We start from the raw sequence: 22,285 nt of genomic DNA, 5'->3' as shown, positions 1-22,285 counted from the left end.
AAACTGTAAAATAATACATTTGCTTTTAATAAATTTTACAGCAATCGTTAAATACTCTGAAAAAATAGCATAGGTCAATTAAAAATTAATTTCAATCAAAACGTAACTATCGCATATCTTTAAATATTTATTCCAATAGCTTCTTTTACCCCACACCAATTACAAGTTATTTCGATATTGAATAATTTCCCGATTTTCTCGCCGTGCGCTTTTATTGAAAAGTGGAAAAATGACGCCACGCGTCCTTTGGGCAAAAGCCACAAACATTTTCATTTTATTTTTACACGAGCGGGCCAAATAACATAGAAGCCATGGAGGCAGGTGGTGTCCTTGCGGTGGAGCAGGGCAATTGGAGTATATATTAATTAAATGTAGTTGCCCACGGCAGCGGGGCTCATTGCCAATTGTCCAGTTTTGTTCGCCAATTTCCCAGTTTTTGCTTATGTTTTATTATTTTTATTACTGGATTGTGTCCCGGGGAAAAAGTGCGCATGCAAAACGACGACAGGCGGGCAATAAACATGCAGGCCATCAATGCACGTTTCGGCATAGATAAATTTGAAAATAGCAGGGAGCTACAAATTAGAGCTGCTGGCCCAAAGCTCGGCCATTTGGGCCATATATCCGAGCGTGGTAGTTCCATCAGCGGGCGCATTGAGCCGTTTAAAAGCCAACCGCGTGCAAGTGGAGTGCAGTGTGCACGAGTATGTTGCATTTTGTGGGTTGTGCAACCGCGGAAGTTTCAGTGGTGGCAAGTGGGGAGCGAGGGGTAGCTGGGGGTCAGCAGGAAGAGCAGAGGCGTCCCGTGTAACCGGCGGCGGGGGCAACTTCCAACATTCAACATCCAACATCCAACTACCAACTAGCCAACTACCAACTGCAGCGCCAGCGCTCTAGAATGAGTTATTGGTCTTGTTGGCGATTTTATTGCCACGGCGCAGCCATAAAATATGGTAAATTATAGCGGTTTGTTGTTTTGGCCATTTTGTAGCCGAATAATGTTCCACGTTCCACGTTCAACGTTCTACGTGTGCGTCCTCAAGCCCCAATAGACCTGTTCATGTTTCAGCCCCGGATTCGCTGCACACGCCCACAACACAAATGTGGTCTTGTCAAATGGAAACGCGACAAGTTTCTTTGTTTAACAAAAAGGCCCGAACACGCGCCGTTATCATATATCAATAGACCCACCGAATGCAGGCCATATTTTATTATTTCCAATTTAAAATTAATCGCGTTTGCTGCGCGTAAACCAATTATCCGAACAAAATCGGACTGAAATATGTTTGTTTTGAATTTATTGCCTTAACAATATGATGGAATTGTTTTGTCTGCGGAAATGAAACCACAGGAATGTGAAATATTATTGGCCTAAGGGTTTTGTGAAGGAAATGAGTTACTATCCACGAATGTTTATAAATGCACCTTGAGAACTGTGCAGTCAAACAAACACATATTAAAAAACAATTAAAATGGTGAAAACATATTCTCCATTATATTAATTATTGTTGCATGTTAGTTTGTTAGTTAGTCAGCATAGCAAGCTGCAGTTTCAGTCTTACTAGAGTGCGAAATGAAATCAAGTTTGTTATTTTAAGTTATGCACAATTATGGCGATATTTACCGTGCTTTGCATGTGCCAAAAGCGCTTCATTGTGCCCGCCTTTTCAATTACAGCCACCCCGAAATGGAAAACGGGCATCAGATGCTGCAATCCTTTGTGCAGGCGCACCGAAATCCTTTTTGCCACATTGCACCGAGGAGGCAATTGTGCGGAAAACCCCTAAACATGTTTTGGGTTAATTTAAAATGTGGCCCGGCCCGACTGGCACAGAACAAAGCGCTAAATTAATGTTGTCATTTTCCACTCGGCGGATAAAATGGCCAAAGCCAGCCTCCACAAAAGCCAACTGGACTCATTACGATCTGGACTTTGCTGCCTTGTGTGCGGCAGTTGGCAGTTGCAGTTGCATCATCCCATGCATTTGCGAAAAAGTGCCATTGACTGCAGATGCTGCCACGATTTGAAGCGGCTAATTTGAAAATTCCAAAATTTATCTAATTGTCTTCAGAGGACCACGGGCACCCATTCGAGCTTTAATGAGTTTTGCCGAGCCTGCGGATTGCATTTCACCAAGTTGCAGGTATTAAAGTGCATGGTAGAATGCAAATATGCAAGGCTATTGGTATGAATATAATGTAAAAAATATAATATACAAAATATAACGCAATATGTTCTAGATAATGAATAAAGTTGTTATTATTAGGAAGGCAGAAAGATTTATAGTGATACTTTAGATTTAAATAGTCATTGAAAAGCAAAGACGCCTTGGTTTTAGGACTTTATTTAAATCCTTACTTAATCTAAATCTAAATTTTATGAGGCATTTAAAGATTTGTTGAAAGTTATAAAAGTAATGATGCTTCAATAATAAAAAGAAACCAAAAGGAGGAGGCAATTTTCTGTTTAATGACGGGCAAATAGCGCAAACCAACTAAACACTTTATAAATTATATATTTAAAAGCGTGCATCTTTGGTTCTAAAAACCCTTTGAACTCAAATCCGAACCGCTGTAGTTTGTGAGTCATTCACAGAGTCCATATTTTAACACGGCACATTAAACTCTTACGTAAGATCACCTGAGTTCCGCGAAACACGTGGAGTGAGTTGCTCTAATTAGAGACGTGTCCCTCGTGGAGAAAATCAATCTGATAAAATAGAGCTGTTGCTTCCCAGTTGGTTACGCACAGGTAGCTCGTGGCCGGCCCAACTTTTGTCTCCAATACACAAATCCAAGTATGGCGATCATTATAAAGGGATCAACTGTCAATCTGAATTACAGTGTTTGGCATTGTCCGAGCCCGTGGAATTCCAGTGCTGAGCTGTTATGGGTAGGTCGATAATTATAATGCGACACCGACGATTTATTATTTTCATTTATAGATGTGACACACGACACAGACTCATGAGGCCCGTGATTGAATGCATGCGAGTATCTGTATCTACATATTTCTTCGAAAAATGCGACCGCTCCCTCGTTCGCTGCGATTAATTAGGTTCATTGGGTCGCAGCTCACACTTTTATTTGTTTGAGAGCTTTGTAAACATATGGGGGTTCCTTATAAATATTTCTTAAGCACTATATCGAGAATATAAACTTTTTATATAAAATGTAGTGCCATATTTCAACTAGTCACTTTTTTTGTACAATTGTTGGTGGTCTTTAAAGCTTTATTCCTCACGAAGACAAAACTTCAAACTATATTATAATATAGTAATAAATCCTACAATTTTGTTTGCAACAAAACCAGAAATATCCAAATAATAAATAAGAAATAAGTTGTTTACCCAACATAGGTTCAATCAAAATAATCACTTTAATCTCCCGCATAACCAGAACTGTAGACTCTAGTTCGAATAAGAGGCAGTCAAATAAATGATTTACTCAACTTTATTTATCGTTAAATTTGAAAATTTACATAAATACTATTTACAAAGACAAAATGAATGCCATTAGAAATGTCTCGAACCAGTTTGCAGAACGCAAGTGCATTTGTGTACGAAGAAGTAGGTGTGAATTAACTAAAGTAGCGCAGATAATTGCTCGTATAGTATGTGTTTATATGCATATATCACAGATACTTAAAAATTCTCTACGAATTCATCAAACGAAGGGGGTAGCTAATTACACGATTACGTTTAGGTAACTATTAATTAAAGTGTGTGCACGGATTAATTATTTGGCCGAGTATACGTTATTGAAAGTCGAAGGGTTAGGCAAATCTTAAAACTAATGCTCCGCTCCTTCCTTCCTAGTTGGGCATATTAGCACTAATACAACGTGAAGTTTCCTCAAGATCTTACGCGGTAGCTATTTAAAATTATTTAGTTGCGTGGATTAAGCACTTAAGGTAGGAAATGTTGGTCTTAAGACAAAAAGTTCGCTTGATTTATAACACGGTGGCATTATTTTATTGGCATGCCAGAGACTCAACGTTCTCCACTCGAAAGATGAATGAGTTCGTGCGGTGTGCGTTTATTTCGAGTCATTAAACTTGGAGCCGTATGACTCAGCCCCCGGGTCCCAAAAACGCATGACAAGCACCCAAAGTGGGCGGTTCAGAAGTCTGGGCAGGCGGCGCCCCACCACCAGCACCACCACCACCAGCACCACCGCACCACTGAGACATGTTCGTCTCGCAAATTTTCAGCGCTTGAGTGTAAATATGCTAATTAAAGTTATAAAGCGAAATAATTTATGATATGGTAGGAAATAAAGTTTTATTGCCACACTTAAGCTACATTTATTGCAAAATAATTAGTGTAGTTATCGCTATCTGTTAAACGTACTCGTAATCGTAATCGCGGATTGCCCGCCAACTTGCACTTGTCCCGCCATCTCGAAATGTGTGTAAGTAGTTTCGCTTGCTATTTGGTATCTGGTAACTGGTAACTGGTAACTGGTAACTGCTCTCCACTAACCGGTTCAAGGTCGAGTTACGACCCGGAACGCCCACCCTCCGTCAGATAGGCATTAGCAGTGACGCCCATGTGCCCATGCCCGAGCCCGTGCCCGTGCCCGTGCCCATGTCCGTGCCCATGTGCGTATCCACTGTCCGCATTACTGTACAAAATGTTGACCATGGAAGCCACCGTCACCGGAGTGACGGAGTGCATCGATGAACTGTGGCTGCTCCCGCTGCTGCTGCTGCTGCCGCTGCCGCTGCCGCCGCTGCTGTTCAGCTTCATAGTGGGTGGTGTCTGGGGCGGAGTATCGGGCTGGATCTCGGGAAACCCCACCCGCTGGGGCGCTGGATGGATGTGAGTGGGTGGCAGCTTGCCGGTGGAGGAACTGGAGCTGCTGCTGCTGGGCAGATGCATGCCCATGGCCTCGGTGTACGCCGTAGGTATCCGCGAATATGGCGATCCGCCGGCGTAGCTGCTCATCATACTCAGCGGCGAACCGAGCTCCATCGAGTGGTGCGGATGGTGGTGGTGGTGCGGGTGGTGGTGCTGCTGCAGCTGCTGCAGCTGCTGCTGCTGATGCTGATGCTGGAGCGACTGATGGGGCAACTGCTGCTCCGCCGACGAGGGCGGGTAGAAGTTCTGGCCGAGGTACGCCGCGGTGGGCGGTGGTGTCTTGCAGGCGGCTGTGTCGGCCACGCTCCAGATCTTGGGCTTGCTCGCCGGAACTGGGATGCCACAGTCTCTGCTCAGCGGGTTTTTTTGGGCCGCGAAGTCAACCGAGTCCTCCTGGCCATAGCCACCCGGATGGTAGTACGGCTGATCCATCTGGTGGTGCTGCAGCTGCTGCTGATTCTGCTGCTGCTGCTGCGGCTGCTGCTGCTGCTGCTGCTGCTGTTGGTGGTGCTGCATTTGCTGGGGATGGGGGTGCGTATGCGTGTTGTGGGATTGCGCATACGAACTGTAGGCCGCGTGCATGGGATGGGCGCCGGGAGGCGTGGCATAGGGCGCCAGTCCACGCATGGCCACCAGATTGTGTGGCTCCCGGTCCAGATCCAGCTTCTGGTCACCACTACTGTCCACCTCCTTCTCCGCCTTGCCCAGTTCGGATTTGATAAGTTGATTGCCGGGATCTAAAAGATTAGAGCGAGGGAGAGAGAGGGGTTGGGGGGGAGACCATGTGGAGACACAAAATAAATTTAATTAATTTCAAGTCACAGGCAGGAAGCAGACAAGTTCTTAGAGGACTGCAAAACTTGGCACTTCCAGGAGGTGGAACTCTTGGCAGCTGGCAGCTGGCAGTGGCAAAAACCCTTGAAATTGTTGGTGGGCGTTGATGCGTGCAACCCTCGCAGCCAGCGGAGAAAGCTTTCAGCAGCAAAAGACTCGAGTTTCCGCCGGCTACCGCCCAAGTCCCCCCCCCTGGCAACCCATCCCCCTGCTGCGTTGCACCATTTCTATGTGTCGCCAACTCGAACAAGGCCACTTTGGAGACGGAGTACACGGAGAAAATGGCTATAGGGCCTTTTTTAACAGAGAGATCTTAAGTTTTGATAGCAAAGCCTATCTTAATTTTGTATGGAATGCATACTATATAGTATATTATAGTAACAGAAGCGTAGCATTTGTAGAATTATAGCTGGTCACTGCGACATATTTTCGCGCAGTGCATCCTAGGAACGGAGTGCGGGCGCAAGGCCACTTTGCCAACAATGTGCTGTCAACTTCCGGGGAGGATGTCGCCTAAGCAGTCAGACAAATAAACGGACGACGGACTGCGGACGGACTTCGGAGCGGCGGACGGGCAGACGAATGTTGCATAACATTCGCCTCGCCACATAAATTGTGCTTAAAAGCCCAGTGCCACAAATCTGCTAAGGGGGCGGGTCAGCCAGCCAGCCAGCCATCCAGCCAGCCAGGCCAAGAAAGGCGCAAGAATCAATGGGGCAAGGCGTTTGGAAAACAATATGCCGGGGCTCAAGAAATTACAAAGAGCTCGTTGAGCACCACTAATTGAGGAGGTCAGGAATGGGCAGGCAGTTGGACTCACCGAAGGCTTCTGTGGAGAGTTTGCCACCATCTCCGGCATCCTTTTCCTTCTCATCATCGGACATCATGCCGTCATCATCGTCCTCCGTCTTATTCTTGGGCTCCCACGTCATCTTGTTCTCCTTTTTCAGCCGGCGACGAGCATTGGCAAACCACGTGGACACCTGGGTGAGGGTCATCTTGGTGATGATGGCCAGCATGATCTTCTCACCCTTCGTGGGATACGGATTCTTCTTGTGCTCACTCAGCCAGGCCTTCAACGTGGCCGTGGACTCCCGCGTGGCGTTCTTCCGTCTGGCGGCGAGATCATAGTTGGGTCCGTATCTGCAGGTTGGAAATCATATACTCGTATACACCCCGAATCAATATGGCTCATTGCTGAGTTGTGGTTCCGCCCTATCATGGCCACTAATGAGTTTGCTTGGGGCAACAGCGATTTTCCGGCCTGCTATCAGCTCTTTGGTAAACAAAGGACACACACCTCGAAGACACTAATCAGTTATTGGTAACAATCGCTGATAAGAGTCGACAACAAGCCCTATCCCAGCGCCGCAATGCATTTGCAACTTCCTCTCGTCTAGGTCAACATGAAATGGCAATGGAATTGGTATTCCTATTTCAGCCAAAACCGCGCCCGGGGCTCAAACTCTAAGCCAGACATACCCTTTTAAGCGATAAATAAAAAGAAACCCGGCAGACGACACGACGCGAAAGTTTTTGTCCCATGGCAACATTTTAAGCCCACTTAAGATTCCCATTTGTATATTTGTACAGTGGAGCTTCGCGAACTACAGCTCCCTTGTTTCTTCCTTCGTGTCTTTAACTCTATGAGCCACAAATGTTACTATTTAATTTAACGATAGTATGATGTTTAATTTGAATTTCACGAGCTTATGTTGTACTAACCAAGTGTCTCTGTGCAAAATAATCGTATAGTTCCAGTTCTTCTTAATTTCCTATCTATCAATAAACTATCATTAATCCTATCCTATCCTAAACTATTAACTACATTAAGTAGTTAAAGTCTTCGACTAGACAAGTTCGACTGCGAGTTTGTTTCTAAGCCAATCGCCTTAGTTGTTAAATGCTCACCCGTAGGCCGCCAGCGTGGGATCGTAGGAATAGTATCCGGTGGTGGACTGCAGGCTGGCGGATGTCCAGGCGCTCATCTCGGTGCTGGGACTGGTGTCCTTGATGCCGTAGGGATTGCTCTGGAATTGAGTGCGGCAATGGGCCATCAGCGATTAGTCAGAGCTGCTGGCAGCCGGAGGCAGTGAGCCTCGTGTAAGCTGGACTCTTTGGTAGCCAGTGAGTATGTCAGCCCCCAGGTAATCAGGTAATCGCGGCAGTTACAAGTTACCGGGCCTAACGAGCTGACGGCCAACATGGCGATATCTGCTCGGGCTGTCGACTCGCATTTGCGCGGACTTCCGCCCAATGCACAAAGCCAATTAGCCAGGCTTTCCAGCTACTCAGCGATTCCCATAGCCATGCCCACACCCGATCCTTACCAGTGGTGCGTAGAAGGCCGAGTTGTCCACTCCGATGCTGGGGTACGGGTTCTGCTCGTTGGAGGGATACGGTCCGCCGTAGACGCCCACGCCCACGCCGCCGGAGGGCAGCGCCATGCGGGAGTAGCCACCGATGGCCAGTCGGGCCGGATCGTACTGGCAGGAGCACACGGTTTGGCCGGACACGGGATCCGTGATGATGGGTCTGCCGTTCTCGCAACAGGATCCCCGGCTGGGCAAGTCCTGGGCGGCAGATGAAAGGCCACCGGGCACATCGCCACCGCCACCGCCACCTACCACATCCTCCGCCGGCGATGTGGAGAGCCCTTTGTGGCCCGCATGATGCGACGACTGGGAAACTGCACCTGGACTCAATGGGCCGGCGGTCAGGCCGGTGGCCGTCGAGCCGCCCGAGGGACTCAGGGAAGCCTCGTTCGTGCCGGACAGCGGCGATCCTCCGCCATGGCCGCTCTGGCTGTCGGTATTGGCGGTAGTCAGCTGCAAAGATGCCGAAGGGGAAAAGGAGCACATTTTAGCGATGCCGAAAAAAGGAACTCGAGCCCGAAAAATGTCTGCAGCGGGGGAATCCTACACTGAGCAAAAGTAACTATTAACTATTAACAAGGGGTTTGAAATTACAAACAATACAAACACATTTTAAATGAATTATATATTTATATTATATTAATTATTTTTACCCCTAGAAATGTGTTACCATTCCAACTGCCTATTTAGACTGGTGCTGATTGAGTAGATCCTTTTTTCTCGCAGTGCACGAACAGGTGAAGTTGGCAGGACCCGCAAGACCAAAGAGCAGGCAACCGAGGAGACGAGGGAGAGGGGCAGGGAGCGGCAAGCGCAAAGGCATGTCCCTGCCGACCAGGTCGAAATCAAGAAAGCAGATTAAGATGATAACTCCAAATGTCAAAATATTTTATTGGCCTGGCGCATTTTGCGATCCGTTCCATCTATTTTCACTTCATTAATTTTCAATTTATCACAGTCAGATTCCAGATACCGCTTCGTCCGAAGCCGAGCACATCGCACATTGGGCACCGAGAATCGAGAATCCAGAATCCCGAATCGGGGCTCTTTTGAAGAGGGTTCTGTTCAGCTCTCGAGAGTCCGGAGCTGAGTATCAGTGGACCGATCGATCGACCGAGAATGGGCACGGCCTGGCCAAAAGGGCAATCAAATGACGAGGGACAGGGCAGGTAGGCTCCGCTCACTCGCCGCACCACCAGCCCTCCTCCTCCAGCGATGTAACCCCCTATGTGCCACATCCTCTGCAGCGATAGCCGCAGCGAATCGGAGACATCTGATCCCCATCCTTTTGATGGGAATCGATCGATCTGAGCCGGAAAATCCCGAATAGAAGGCCGCCTGTCAGGGATTCCACTTAACGCGTGGTATGCCACATCTGACACCGATGCCCAATAACAGTATCTCTTTCTTTGCATATGCATAATCAAGTGGCTACCGTGCTGACCAATTTCTCCGCCTATCGCAGCTACTGAACGATTCAGGCCATGTGATTTAAATAATAATGGTAATTGAAGGCTAAACGAGCTGATTCGCCAACACCTCCTGCCGACTATCTAATCATCGGGGCAATTTCGCAGCCATGCCGAAAAGCAGCAGGAAATTGTTGCATAATGAAGGTGTTTCATGAATGAAATCTAATGAATACTGAATGAATGGAGGTGGAAGTGGATGTGGATGTGGATCGTCGACTGTCTCCACTAATGTACAAAACGCTGGGCGCGCTCATTTCTTATTATACTTTATATTCCTTCTCGTTTTATTTACTTTTTCTGTGTGTGTGTCTTTTTTTTGTTTCTGGTTTGCGGTTCGAACATCAATTTCAGTTTTTGTGGCCGCCCATAAAAAACACATATCGGCGAGGACGAGGACGAGGATGAGGACAGCCGACTGGGATCTGGCGAGCTGGACGCGGAGCTGGACTTGGCTGGTCAAGTTTTCGCTTGGAACAGTGCTTATTATCGGCACGCAAGTCAGTTTATTTTTAATGGTTCCCACTCACCCACCACTCGGCTGCAGAAATACAACCTACAAGAATCGCAGGAAGTGCAGCGAAGAGCGCCCAGCCGCTGAGTTTATCGCAAGGTGACTGCAGATAGGATAAGCCACACTCTGGCGAACCAACTTGGAGCTTGGGATTGGGATTGGGTTCGGGATTGGGGTTGGGATGGGCTTGGTTCGGGTTGGAGTTGGGTTGGGTTTCTATTCTGCGGAAATGCTGAAACTTGTCGGCAGCTCCTAAACGCTGCCTTAAAGTTGTGCGCTCTTTTTATGACTTTTTGGACAGTTTTGCAGTCGGTGTCAAATTGCGGCAAGTTTAATGCGGAATATTTCCTGGAGTTGCCACAAAGAATATTTTATATTCACACTTGTGGCGGGCTATCTGCCATCTATCTTAATCACTTGGGGCTTCCCTATCAATTTAAACATAAAGCTATCAAGCATTTATTATAAATATTGTGGATAAAAACCGTTCTAGGAATTTATTATTAGTAATAATTTTGTAGTTACGTTGAAGTAGCTGCGGTAAACGTTGTAATAAAATGTTTTGTTGGGGATCATTTTAAAGATACACATGATTTTCGCTAATTAACTCAATTTTTTTTCTTTTATGATTTTATAAGAGGGTAAAATGTTTTATGGCACCAATCATAAGAATAGTGTATTTTATATTGCAGCAAGCATTATCCGGAAAGGGGAATTCAAGACCAACTTGAATTTGTGTATAGCAATAAATATAAAAGACCTCTTGTCTTATGTTATATTAGTGTAAGATAACTAATTTCCAGCCAAATTAAAGAACTACGAAAGCTAGCCATCAATATGGCCAGAATGTGCTGCCCACTAATGGCCAGTACGAATCCATCTGAAGGGCAGGCAATCTGCAGTGAATCGAGGAATACGAGCCCGGTTTTTATGCGCCATGACCAAAGTTCAAAGTGGCAATTCAACCTTGCATCTTTAGCCGCAAAACAAACATGAAATCTGCAAAACAGCTGGACCAGCGAAAGTCTAAACGAGCTGAAAACCAACAAATACCAGAGCATAAAACCTAAACAAGAAGCAAAAAAGCGGGCAAATATTCATTGACCGTAATTCGGTTGAACCGGCATGGACATCGTGTAAATCTCTATCTCTGCCTTTGAAGTGCCCACATCCATAGCCACAGCCACATCCACATCCATATCCGCATCCAGATGCAGATGCAGATGCAGCTCCAGATGCACAGATGCAGATAAATATCTGCAGATACCTTTGCCGATACCGCTACAGATGGCCACCCGCACCCATTGGGGCCAAGAAGTTGGTGGAGCTGGTGCCGTCACTTTACGGTTATTAATTTTATGATTTATGTTAAAGCTCACGAGTCCGCCTACCAGCTCCTACCAACTCCTGCCAGCCCCTGTCCATTCCCAATTCACGAACGCACGAGTACGTATATTGCGCTGCGATATGGTTTGGTTAGGATGGTATGGTATGGTATGGTATGGCATGGTATGGTATGGTATGGTATGGCATGGCATGGCATGGCATGACATGGTATTGGATAGTCAAGACAAAGGAGATCGGCATTGTTGTGGTTATTGGGTGCTGCTGTTGTTTCTGCTACCGCTGGGGATGCGTTTATGGATTTGGTTTTTGCACTCCTAGCAACAACGGCTGCGAAACAAAAGCTATTGGGTTCGCTTGGATTGGGTTGGGTTGGGGTGGGGAGTTGGGGACTTTCCTTCAGTTGGGGGTTCCTCCAGTTGACGCCAGGCCAGAACAATAAGCGAAAATATGAGGATCCCAGCTCGGCGACAAGGAAGCTGGAAAGGCGAAGGAGTCCCTACAAACAAACACATGTTCGCATTCGCATTCGCAGTCAGTCCTCTTGGATTTGGCATATTCTCACATTCATCCGCAGGATTGCGTTGCCAAACGAGTACGCCGTATTCATACAGATACCCATGCCAACTTTAAAGGGTACACAGGAAGAAAATAACTCTACCAGAACTCATTTTACACACTGCTCCACCAAACTGAAGGTGATTTTTACCCTTCGATGGTACTACCTCATTTCTGCCACTTTTCTAGATACATTTAAGAATACATTTTAGAGCATGAATTAAGATTAAATCAAATGAATATAAAACTTGTAGAATGCATACAAAACTTTAACAAAAACCTAGCTAAACAAGAATGTTGACTGCCTGATAGTAAATAGTTGTAACTTAAATCCAAGGCAGGTATATATGGTTTATGGTAGTAAACAACACATTTAACCGATCTCAATACCAAAAGCGATTCTTTGGAAATGAAATATATTTAAAAATAAATAAGAAATCCCTACCATATCCATCTTTTTCTCCCCGTGCATCGAATGCCAAAAGGACAGCTCCGAAGTGCGTTTTTGCTAATGCGAATAAGTTGCTCTGTTTTTGTGCAGCTCGCTTATTGAATTAAGTTGGGGCGCAGAATACTTTGGTCGCAGTGGAACAACTCTTTCCCAACTCTTTCGCAACTGCGGTCTCAATGTTTGCATTAAAAATTCATAAATCAATTATGGAATGCACACTGCGAAATATTAGTTTTTTCTCGCATCATTTACGGGCTTGTCCTTTTGCGTCCCGAAGGAGATGGGGCTGGGTTTCGGTTTGGGGATGGAGATGGGGATTCTGGATGGAGCCTATGTGGATACAGGACTCGACATCGTCGCGCACTTTTTGCGGCCTTAGAATTTTAGTTATTTTGCCATGAAATGCGTGAACAGCTCGCTTGGGAAGTTAAGAATTCGATGTGCGATGTGCCTGCAAGTTCTTTTGCTACTGCCAACTGTCAGCCGTTGATTAAATTCATATATTGTCGTTTTTTCGGAATGCCGTCTTGGCGTTGAAATTAAAATTAAATTAATGAGAGCCCGACTGTGTGCACTGCATAAATTGTGCGCCTTGTAAATTTGGCACCCAGATAGCATCTACTGACCAGTCTTTAATTGGGCTTAGTAGCTGTTAGTAGCTCTTAGTAGCTCTTAGTGACTTTTAGTGGCTTAAGGGGCAAAAACCGAATGCAAATGAGTCAAAACGATGACAAAGTTCTGCTGGCTCTTAATCGATGGCAAGGCAAAAGGCTTTTTGCACATCTGCAGCCATAATTATAGTCGATAATCTGAGCGTTCATTATTTTAATTATTGTAATTTACCAAGTTTGCATATTATAATAAATGGTCCACCACTCCGGCGGCGGCTTCATTAGCATAAATTTATGCCAGCCAACGTGGTCAGCAATACACATATATAAGCATATACATACTGTGTATATAGGTATATAAATTGGCAGCAGGATAAGCGCACAAGTCTAGCATTGACGCATTTGACCACATAGTAGTCGTTGAACAAGGCATTACACAGCCTTTGCAAGGGCTTTGTAGCTGCAAGTGTTTCACTCCCCCTTCTGGCCAGCTAATTTGAATTACTGAGCTCCGAATGCCGGGTAATTATGACCAGGCCCCGGACGATGCACTGCCCCCAGCCCCTGGCCCATGCCACCAATTTGCATCCAAGGCGGTGACGGCTGTCCTAAATTGTGAAACATTTCTTGGCGGCGGGGCGGCCATTAAGGCCATATCCACTTACATATATATATATGTATATATATAATGTATAGGGATCCAGGAGCGCCAAGCGGTGCCAAAGCGCTTGAATATTCATGTGCAGTCGCTGCTCCCCAAACCCGCCGGCTTAATATGTAAATTTAAAGTTACTTCGCACCGTCCATTATTAAAGATTTCCCATCGCACATGCCAAAATATTCAACTGACTCACTTGCTTTCTGGATTTACGAAAGCTCCTTTGTGTGTGCCAAATATTATATTATAACATAAATATAAATAGTATATTCAAGTGTCTTTTGAAGTGATTAAGTTATGGCTGCATATTGAAATGGCACGGCTGTAAATCAAAACACAATAAATACATACGACAAAATTGATAAATTTAATTTCATGGCCAATATAAAATATGTGCGTTTAAATTTAAGGCGGCCAGTAGCAATAATTCAGAAATTTGCTTTAATTAGAATGATTAACTCAACTGGTTTTTCTCATTCTACTAAATTCAAATCAATGTTTTTAAAAATCCTCAGATCCTACTCACAATTCATACTCGTATTTTAAGCAAACTGCTTTGTAATATGGTATTTATGGGCATTAATTTGAACACAAATTATGAGATTACTTCGGGCTTTGTTCTGGAGTGATTTTCAGTTTCTTACTTTGAAATTTAAGGTATTAAGATAAGGTAAAATTTAAGGTAAGAGCGTAACATTTTCAAAGCCAAAACGTTTCCAAAAGTGGATATAATATTGGTTCTTTGGTAAGGGGTTCCAAAAGAGTCTAGTCTGTGCCAAGTAACCGCTCAAAACTTAAGGCAAGTTACTATTCAAGTTGCTATTTACTACGGTATAAATGAACTAGCTAATTAATCAATGAACCTGCTAACTAATCGATAAAGATTTAAACAAAGGGTAAGCAGGTAATCCCTCAACCTTCCCTGGCTCAAACCCACCTGATTTGCCGTCGGGTAGCCAGCGTATCCAAACTGCGCATATGCAGCCATTGTCTCGCTGGCTGAGTTGGCCTAAAGAGCGGCGACACGCGAGTTCACTGTGCCTGGCTTCACTGTGGGGCGTCCCTCGTTGTTTGCTCGTTCTTTTCTTGTTTTTCGACTGTGCGGATGCGGATGTTGATGCGGTTGCGGATGCGGATGCTGGCGGAGCCCTCGAAAAGGGGTGGCCAAGGATGTGGGGTGGTGTTGGGTGGTTAGGGGAGGTTCGAGTGGGTGGCTGGGTGGATTTGGCGTGCGTGCTCGACGGCTAAGCACTCTGGGCGCTTTTGTTGTTTGCTGGCTTGTTGGGTGTTGCGCTATTGTTGTTGCTGCTGGCTTGCTGGCCTTGTTGAAAATTGATAAAACAAATTGTCGATGTCGAGCAGTTCTGTTAATGTCGCCGGAGCCGGAAAATGTTTTGTTTGTTTTGTGTGACTTTGCTGTTTTATTTTGCTCGCCCGTTATCCGTTTCATACGTTTTTAACTCGATTTTTATTGACTCTGTCTGTTTGACTCTGTTGGCGGCCGGTTTCAAAAATGTTTCAAAAAAGACACTCACAAACCAGCCAGCAAACGAAATTGGCTTCAAGTGTTTGCCGCAAACAGATTTACAAATGTACGCGGCTCTTCAGTCTTCACTCAAAAGAATGTGTCAGCGGGTCTTAAGTGTTTGGTTTGCGAGTTTACCCACTGATTGGGTGTGTTATTCAGTTTTCAGTTTTCTCAACACTGTGTCCAATATTTTTGAAATCAGCTTAAGAGATTTTTTGCTATATGATGCATTATTATGGATGTTATAGCGAGTTGTTTATGCAGTACATTGTATCAAATTTTGCAGTTGGTTTTATGCATTTCCAGATGGGTTTGCATGTCTTTTCGGGGTTCCTTTTTTCGTTTTTATGTTTATCATAACTATTGCACGCACTTCATTATCTACGGCGGTTGCATCTGCCGATCCGATCAGATCCGATCCGCTGGCAACGCTCCAGTAAAAACGGGTTCCGCTCCAACCTGTCAGCGGTATCTCCACGGTGACGACGGCAGTGACTGCGACTCAATAACCGACTGTGACTTATCCGGTGACTGTAACTCGTTCCTCGCTACTTTCGCCGTTTCGGCCTTTTTCGAGTTTAACTGGGCGACGCGGCGGAGATGCCAAGATGCGAAGATGCGCACCTATTCGCGTTTCGGAACAAACTGTTTTTCGGCCGCTCAGCGAGCAGCGCGGTTGCGTCTGACAGAGACAGCAGCAGCGGTGCGAACGGGATGGCTGCCGGGCCGCGAGAGAGCCAGCCAGTTAGGCGCTCTCCCATTGGCCAGCGTTCCAATCAGACTGGCAGCCACGAGCAGCAGCTATCTCGCTTGCACGCCCCTGAGCGGACCGGTGACGAGCGAGATGGGTAGACTCTCTGGGGCTGTTGTTGCTTTGCTCGTTGAGAACGCCCACCTCCGAGCACTGGAAAGTAAGTCGACGCTCTCTTTCTGCCGGCCCCTCTCTGTCGCCCTTGGAAGCGATTTCATGGCGGACCACGATCGAAAGGCTTCCCAATTGGATATTGTAGCCAAAGTTGGCTAAGAATTTTCCGATATTGATAAATAAAGTACAATACGAAAATAATTGGGAAAACTAGCAAAGAGTTGCTGAAGATTGGCTATCACAATAAGAGGTATAAATGGGACTTAGCTTACTGTGTTAGTTACTTTGTCTGAAAACTCAAACTTTAACTTATTTATTTAAATGTTGTGCTAAAAAATATGTATACGAAGAACACGTAATCGAATATATTTTTAAAGGCGATTTGAAATCTTTAAAAAACACAAACATAAGTAAGGTATTTGCTATAAATACAACGGACATAAAAGTAATCTAAGGCAAAACAAGCTGGCAATAATAATAATTCCTTTTAAATAAACATGATATAACGCAAACAAATAAACACATATTTTAAAATTTAATTTTAAGATATTTTTTTTGCTGAAATGGTTCCTAATAAGAAATGTTCTGTATTATTAACTTTTGGGTGGTGTAAATAGCATAATAATATTATATTAAAAGACCACTCTTTATTATTTTGTAAGTCCAGCTTGTGCAAGTAATTAAGAGCAAAGATCGAAATTTATTTGAAGACAAATAAATTCATAAGTTAATGGTATCTCCAGCATTTCATGATATATCATGTTTTTCACAGCTCTAAAGACTGTATTTTTTAAAAATAGCTTTATATATGCATTGCACATACATTTTCCATAAAAGGTCCTAATTTTCCAACAACTCAAGGCCAAATCCCGAAAATCGTAGCTAATTGGGACTAGCTAATCGTAACAAGATACCAAAATGGGAGAAAAAACAAACAAACAATCCGATTCCATTCGATCCGAGGAAGGGGGCGTGGCCGGTCCACTCGAGGGTCCTTGAGTCGAGTGCGTTCTAATTAATGGTAAGCGGAGCGGGCGGGGAGGGGAACGTTTTTGGGGAATTTCTGTAAAATGAGTATTTTGATGTTTTGGGGTGTTAACGCGCTGCCATTTATTATAAATGCGAGCGCATCTCAAAGTCAAAAGAGACGCACATGTGGCACTTTTTTCGGTACTTACAAACGTACTCACATCTAAGTGTGTGTGCTGCAGTGTGTCATTTGCATAGGAAAATGAAAATGCACCGGGTATTTTTGGGAAAAGTGCCCGCCCGCCCAAACTCGTGATCGTTACTCTTATTGTGGCATCAATTGCTGGACGCTCTTGGCGGCGCCACGAAATTCTACACCCACTTCATGAGTCTGGTGATCTGAAATTCGAAAGGATGCACATGAAAGAGACGCATTTGAATGAAGAATACATAGATGAAATTGAAGCAGTAGTGAAATATATGCTTTAAAAATTCTAATTCTCAAAATTGTTCGAATTTAAACAGTATTTTCTTAATTGGGAACAATCTTAATCAAAAAGTAAGGTAAAGTAATCAAATATTTGAACAATTTCTGTGTCCCCATATAAGCAGGAAAAATTGGATGTGAATTTAAATAAGTTTAAGTGTTCTTGGTCATATTCTTGATCAAAAAATAATGGATGATATGCTCTATGATGGTAATTTCAAAACTTTTTAACTCCAACTACGATTTTCCGCAGTGCTGACTCCTTGAATCAATATCTCTGAGTGATTTGTTTGATGATTTCGGACATGTGAACTGTGGCACATGTCGCATATCCTTGGGAGCACCTAGCCCGAGCCCATAAATGTCCTGATCCCAGGATTCCCATTGTCTGAGCTCTGTTTTCATTTAGCGCAGCACACACTCGAACATTGCTCACTCGGTGGACAGGACATGCAGATTATATTGAAAACAATTTAAATGTAGATTTTGGCGTTAAGAGATATTATTCTTCGACGCCAGGTGCGTTGGTTCAGAGACACTCGCACACACACACACACACATGCACAAATTGAACTGCTAATGTGTGTGAGTGGGTGGGTGGGTGGTTTGGTTGTACTGAGTGGGCTGAGTGGGTGGCGTGGATACAGCTGCACAGAGAGTTGCAGGCTGAATATTCACACCCACCTCCTTCCCCTGAAAGGCTTCTTACTTAAGTGTTGTTTCATGTCACCTGGAAAGCATTTGGACATGAAATTGTCGCTTTTCAGTATGTGGCACACACACAGATACTCCACACATACACTTTCCTCACGGCGAAAAATCTTCTGCCGCACAGACACACACGCACACATGCGAAGGCAAAAGGATAGTGCTTCTGGTGAATATAATAAAATCCTTTTCGCAAAACGATAAACGATAAAGTCACCGTAACAAGCACAAAAAGGACTCTCTCTTCATGCAAATTGCTTTAAATGAATTTGTTTTCGTTTGTGTTTTGGGTTTCTACTTGGGCGAAGTGGAGTTGGAGTTATAGTGGGAGCTGCAGTTTAAGCCACGACTCCAAGGGGAGCCAACACTAAAGATTCTGTTACAAATTGGCCATAATCCCCGGGCATATTCTCCATTTTTAGAAGGAACTCTAGCGGCAGATAGCCGGTAGGTGGGAGCTCCACTCACCAATCAGTGTTTGGCGTTATCAGCCATTCAAGATAACTGGCACACTATCATCACCTGGCCATCTTATCGATGGCACTCGAAAATGAAATTGCTGATCAAACAGAACAGAAACACCAGCAAGAACAAACACATTCATAAATGGAAACATACTTATTTACTCACTTCTCAAAACAAATCAACAAATCGGTGCTCTTTGTGCCTCAAGTGCCGATCGCCCTCGGAGTCAAAAGCAACCGATTTGGAATGGGAACGACTATAGCTATTGGAAATGGGAAAGGGTATGGGAATGGGAATGGGAATGGGAATGGGAACGGGCATATACATAGACATAGGTAGGGACCCTTTCCTCCGAATTCTTTGCGCGTGCGTTCCCTTTTGTCGGCGTTTTGACATCGACATCCCATCCGCAGTCACGATTGATTGTCGCAACAATTGACGTGATTCCGAATCTCCAATTGGTTTTCCGTAGCACTGCTCCGCTCCTCCACTCCAGAATTATCGCTGCCCAGCACCGCACGTGATAACTTAGCTAGATACATATGGCTTGTGGGGCCCTGGGCAATTATAAGTAGATGCTTTGTATGGACAGCTGTCCGTCCGTCGGTGGCATGCGTCACGACCGACATTGCCACATGCCCCTGGAAGTGACTGGGTCTCAGAAACGAAGAAGATCTAGGTGCTTGGCATGATTACCACGTCGAAAGTGGCTCGCGGTGTCACCAACTCATTCTAATTGCGATTTAATGAGGCGCTGTAGCAGTCCAACGAAGAAAGTGAAGGGGAAGAGTCCTCGAAAGTAGAGAAAGGGTGACCGACATCCGATGGTAAGTTATTTAACATGTAGCACTGAGGTGCACTTTTCAAAAGAAATTAAATGTACTTATCCACAACATAAATACATTCTATTAGATTATCTTCTATGCATTTTAATAAATATAAGAAAAATGTTAGGTTTTTTAAGACGATGTTTTTGTTTTATTCAATCAATCCATTTAAGTGTTTATATTAAGGATTTAAGTACATGTAACCATTAGAAATGAGTATCCTTTAGCTCTGTTATTTGAAAGCCTCGTAAAAAAGGCAGAACTCAAGAGAGAAACACCATTTTTAAGCGCAAAAGAAGTGCAATTAAAGTGCCTTGCTCTGCAGCTAATAATAAACACTAATAGTACCGACAAAATAAAAATAAATCTTTATTAGGCACCGAGCTCAACTTTGAGTCTGCTTAATTGACTACAATCCTGGTCGTGTCCTTGCGCATCCGTTGCAACAAGAAAAGTTTCCTCCACCGATGAGGCAGGATGCGGCCAAGTTGAGTCCCTCCAGAGGGAGTGGCATGCGAAGTTTTAAGCACACACCTGTACTTTAGAGGACCGAAATGAGTTCAAGGATATACAAAGTTTACGAAATCACCGAAAAGTTCATTCGTTACAACACAAAAAGTATGCTATAAAGCGGATAATTACAAACTTTGAGCAGGCAAGCGAATGTTTTGCAATAGCTTGTCAAATGGCAGCTACTTAACTTTTCGCAAAACTAATTGATCTGCCAACTAACCAGATCTTACACAAATCTGATGCCATTCTTATTATGCACTTAAAGGTAACGGATATTTTCGATTGTTCCCTACAACTGAATAAAAGGAAATTCCAAGAAGCACGTATTGTGGCAAGTTAATTTATTTGACAGCTTCTTCATGGCATTTAACACTCCCATTACCAAATACACTTGTGCAAGTGCCAAATTATAAATAGACAGCGTATATAAGTAGATCGGATGGAGGGCCCCATGACGGATTGACTATGATAGCACAATTATAAATAATGTCCACTCATCCCGGCGAAGGAAATGGAAATGGAAACGGGAAAGGAAAATGGGTATGGGAATGGGAATGGAAAACGAAGCCAAGGAAAGCCACAGTGCGAGATTCATGTTTGCCACCCAGCAAGTGAACAACATTCGCGAATTTTGAAATTAAATTCCGTGTCATTCCGTGTAAATCATTTGCAAAATTGCCGCGATGTCGCAAATGCGTCTAGTTGGAGCGTCGGCCGTGGTAATTTATCAAAAATAAATCATGTTGACGAGTTTGCCTGGGCCAACTTAAGGCCAATTGCAAGTGCGGCATTACGGATCCACATGGATTGCTGGCTGGCGATGGTGCACTGGTGCCACTGGGAGTACGGAGTACGGAGTACCAGGGTCTGAGTTTACATACCTGTCGCCATAGTCGGCTGGGCCGTAATAAATTGCAGATTAGTTTGCAAATCGCACAGTGCGTCATTGAAATATGCGTACGCCTCGGCTGCTTGCGTGTGTATTTGTGCCCGTTGATGCACCTTGACAGGCACTTTACAGTCGCAGTTTTCCCCTCCAGCCACCCAAAAATCCCCCCTGAAAATTGCGCCCATTTAGCGACGCAGCCCAGTAATTAGTGCATCATCCCGTGTTGCGCATTTCGGTACATCGCCACCGAGGGATGTCAGTTCACTTCACTTCTGTTCAGTGGAGTTCAGTTCAGTGCCATGTTCATGTGTGCCGGCTCTGTTCAGTCCACAAAGTTTTCATTTCCCCGGGCTGACGAGAGTACGAGTACTTACTTTATTTTAAACATGTTTATTCCCGCATGGCGGACAGGTCACTGGGAAGTCAAATTAAAATAAACCAAAAATTAACTACTAAGGTGGAACTCATACAGGATATATTTGGCAAGCTTTTACCTATTTCTTTTTCACAAAATTCAAATAAATAGGTTTTTATAAAACGTATTGAGAAGATAACTAGTGCGAGAACAGTGTGGCCATTAGTTCACGTAATGACGAAGTGACTACTTTCTGACATATACAAACGTATGAACATAAAAGATCTATTGCATTTGCTTAAAATTCAAATTAAATAAAGACTTTACTTCATTTATTATAGTAAACAACTAAAATCCATGAAGCTTTATTAATTATTATTACGGCTGTGACGTCATTTGGATTCGCTGGATAATTTATTCAAACACCTAAGAGCTGAATGATTTATCATATGGAAAATGTTCCATTTTCCGGCGCAACAAAAGTGATTATGACATTACTTAAAGGCATGTAAGTTAGGTGCATGTTTGTGTCAGCAATTCGTGTAGTTGAACGCCCGTGCCGTCGTCACTACGTAGAAAAGTCAACACAGAAAGTGAAACAAGATTTGAAAATTAACGCGAGTCGATTAAAACAAATTGAAACAATGCTGAACCGGCTGCCAGCATTAGCATCGTAAACTAATTGCGGGCAAGTGTAAATGCCCATGCTCCGGCGGTAAAAAATGGTTTTCCACTGGTGACAACAGTCGCATGTCGCCGCACTTTAAAAGCAATCATCAATTATGCAGGCCTCAGTTCCGAAACTCAAACTCAAACTGAAACTCAAACACAAACGTCTCGACATTAACGATGATTAGTCGCGAGCCAGAAGCCATCGACCCACTTAGCCAGGCCGATTGTTTTCGAGTGCGAGTGCTGCACATTCTGCAGTTTTTCTCTGTCAATTTTGTGAAAAATTATCCCCAAGCAAACGCGACTTTGAGTCATTAGGTGAGTGCAGCTT

The 22,285-nt window shown here is 44.3% G+C and overlaps 1 protein-coding gene across 1 annotated transcript; it reads right to left on the bottom strand.

Moving 5' to 3' along the window:
• Window positions 1-3,444: 3,444 nt before the first annotated feature.
• On the bottom strand, window positions 3,445-15,853 carry LOC6545176 (homeobox protein caupolican). Its single transcript, XM_001972526.3, has 5 exons — window positions 14,614-15,853; window positions 8,027-8,524; window positions 7,608-7,726; window positions 6,517-6,839; window positions 3,445-5,599 (listed from the first exon to the last, which is right to left on the bottom strand). The coding sequence occupies exons 1-5, from the start codon at window positions 14,662-14,664 to the stop codon at window positions 4,500-4,502; spliced, it is 2,091 nt and encodes a 696-aa protein (XP_001972562.2). The 5' UTR covers window positions 14,665-15,853; the 3' UTR covers window positions 3,445-4,499.
• Between the last annotated feature and the right edge of the window lie 6,432 nt (window positions 15,854-22,285).

Source organism: Drosophila erecta, unplaced genomic scaffold (genome assembly GCF_003286155.1).
Source record: "Drosophila erecta strain 14021-0224.00,06,07 unplaced genomic scaffold, DereRS2 tig00000021-arrow-pilon, whole genome shotgun sequence".
In the NCBI taxonomy this organism is placed as follows: domain Eukaryota; kingdom Metazoa; phylum Arthropoda; class Insecta; order Diptera; family Drosophilidae; genus Drosophila; species Drosophila erecta.
The sequence above is the reverse complement of the archived record's forward strand: the minus strand, read 5'-3'. Positions and strand labels throughout refer to the sequence as shown.

Bases quoted from the DNA above. Each gene is read 5' to 3' on its own strand.
- LOC6545176 (XM_001972526.3), bottom strand. From the start codon at position 14,664: ATGGCTGCATATGCGCAGTTTGGATACGCTGGCTACCCGACGGCAAAT. The intron at 8,525-14,613 runs GTGGGTTTGAGC...GCATCTTTGCAG, and splicing joins GCTACCCGACGGCAAATCAG to CTGACTACCGCCAATACCGA. The intron at 6,840-7,607 runs GTGAGCATTTAA...TCCAACCTGCAG, and splicing joins CCCACGCTGGCGGCCTACGG to ATACGGACCCAACTATGATC.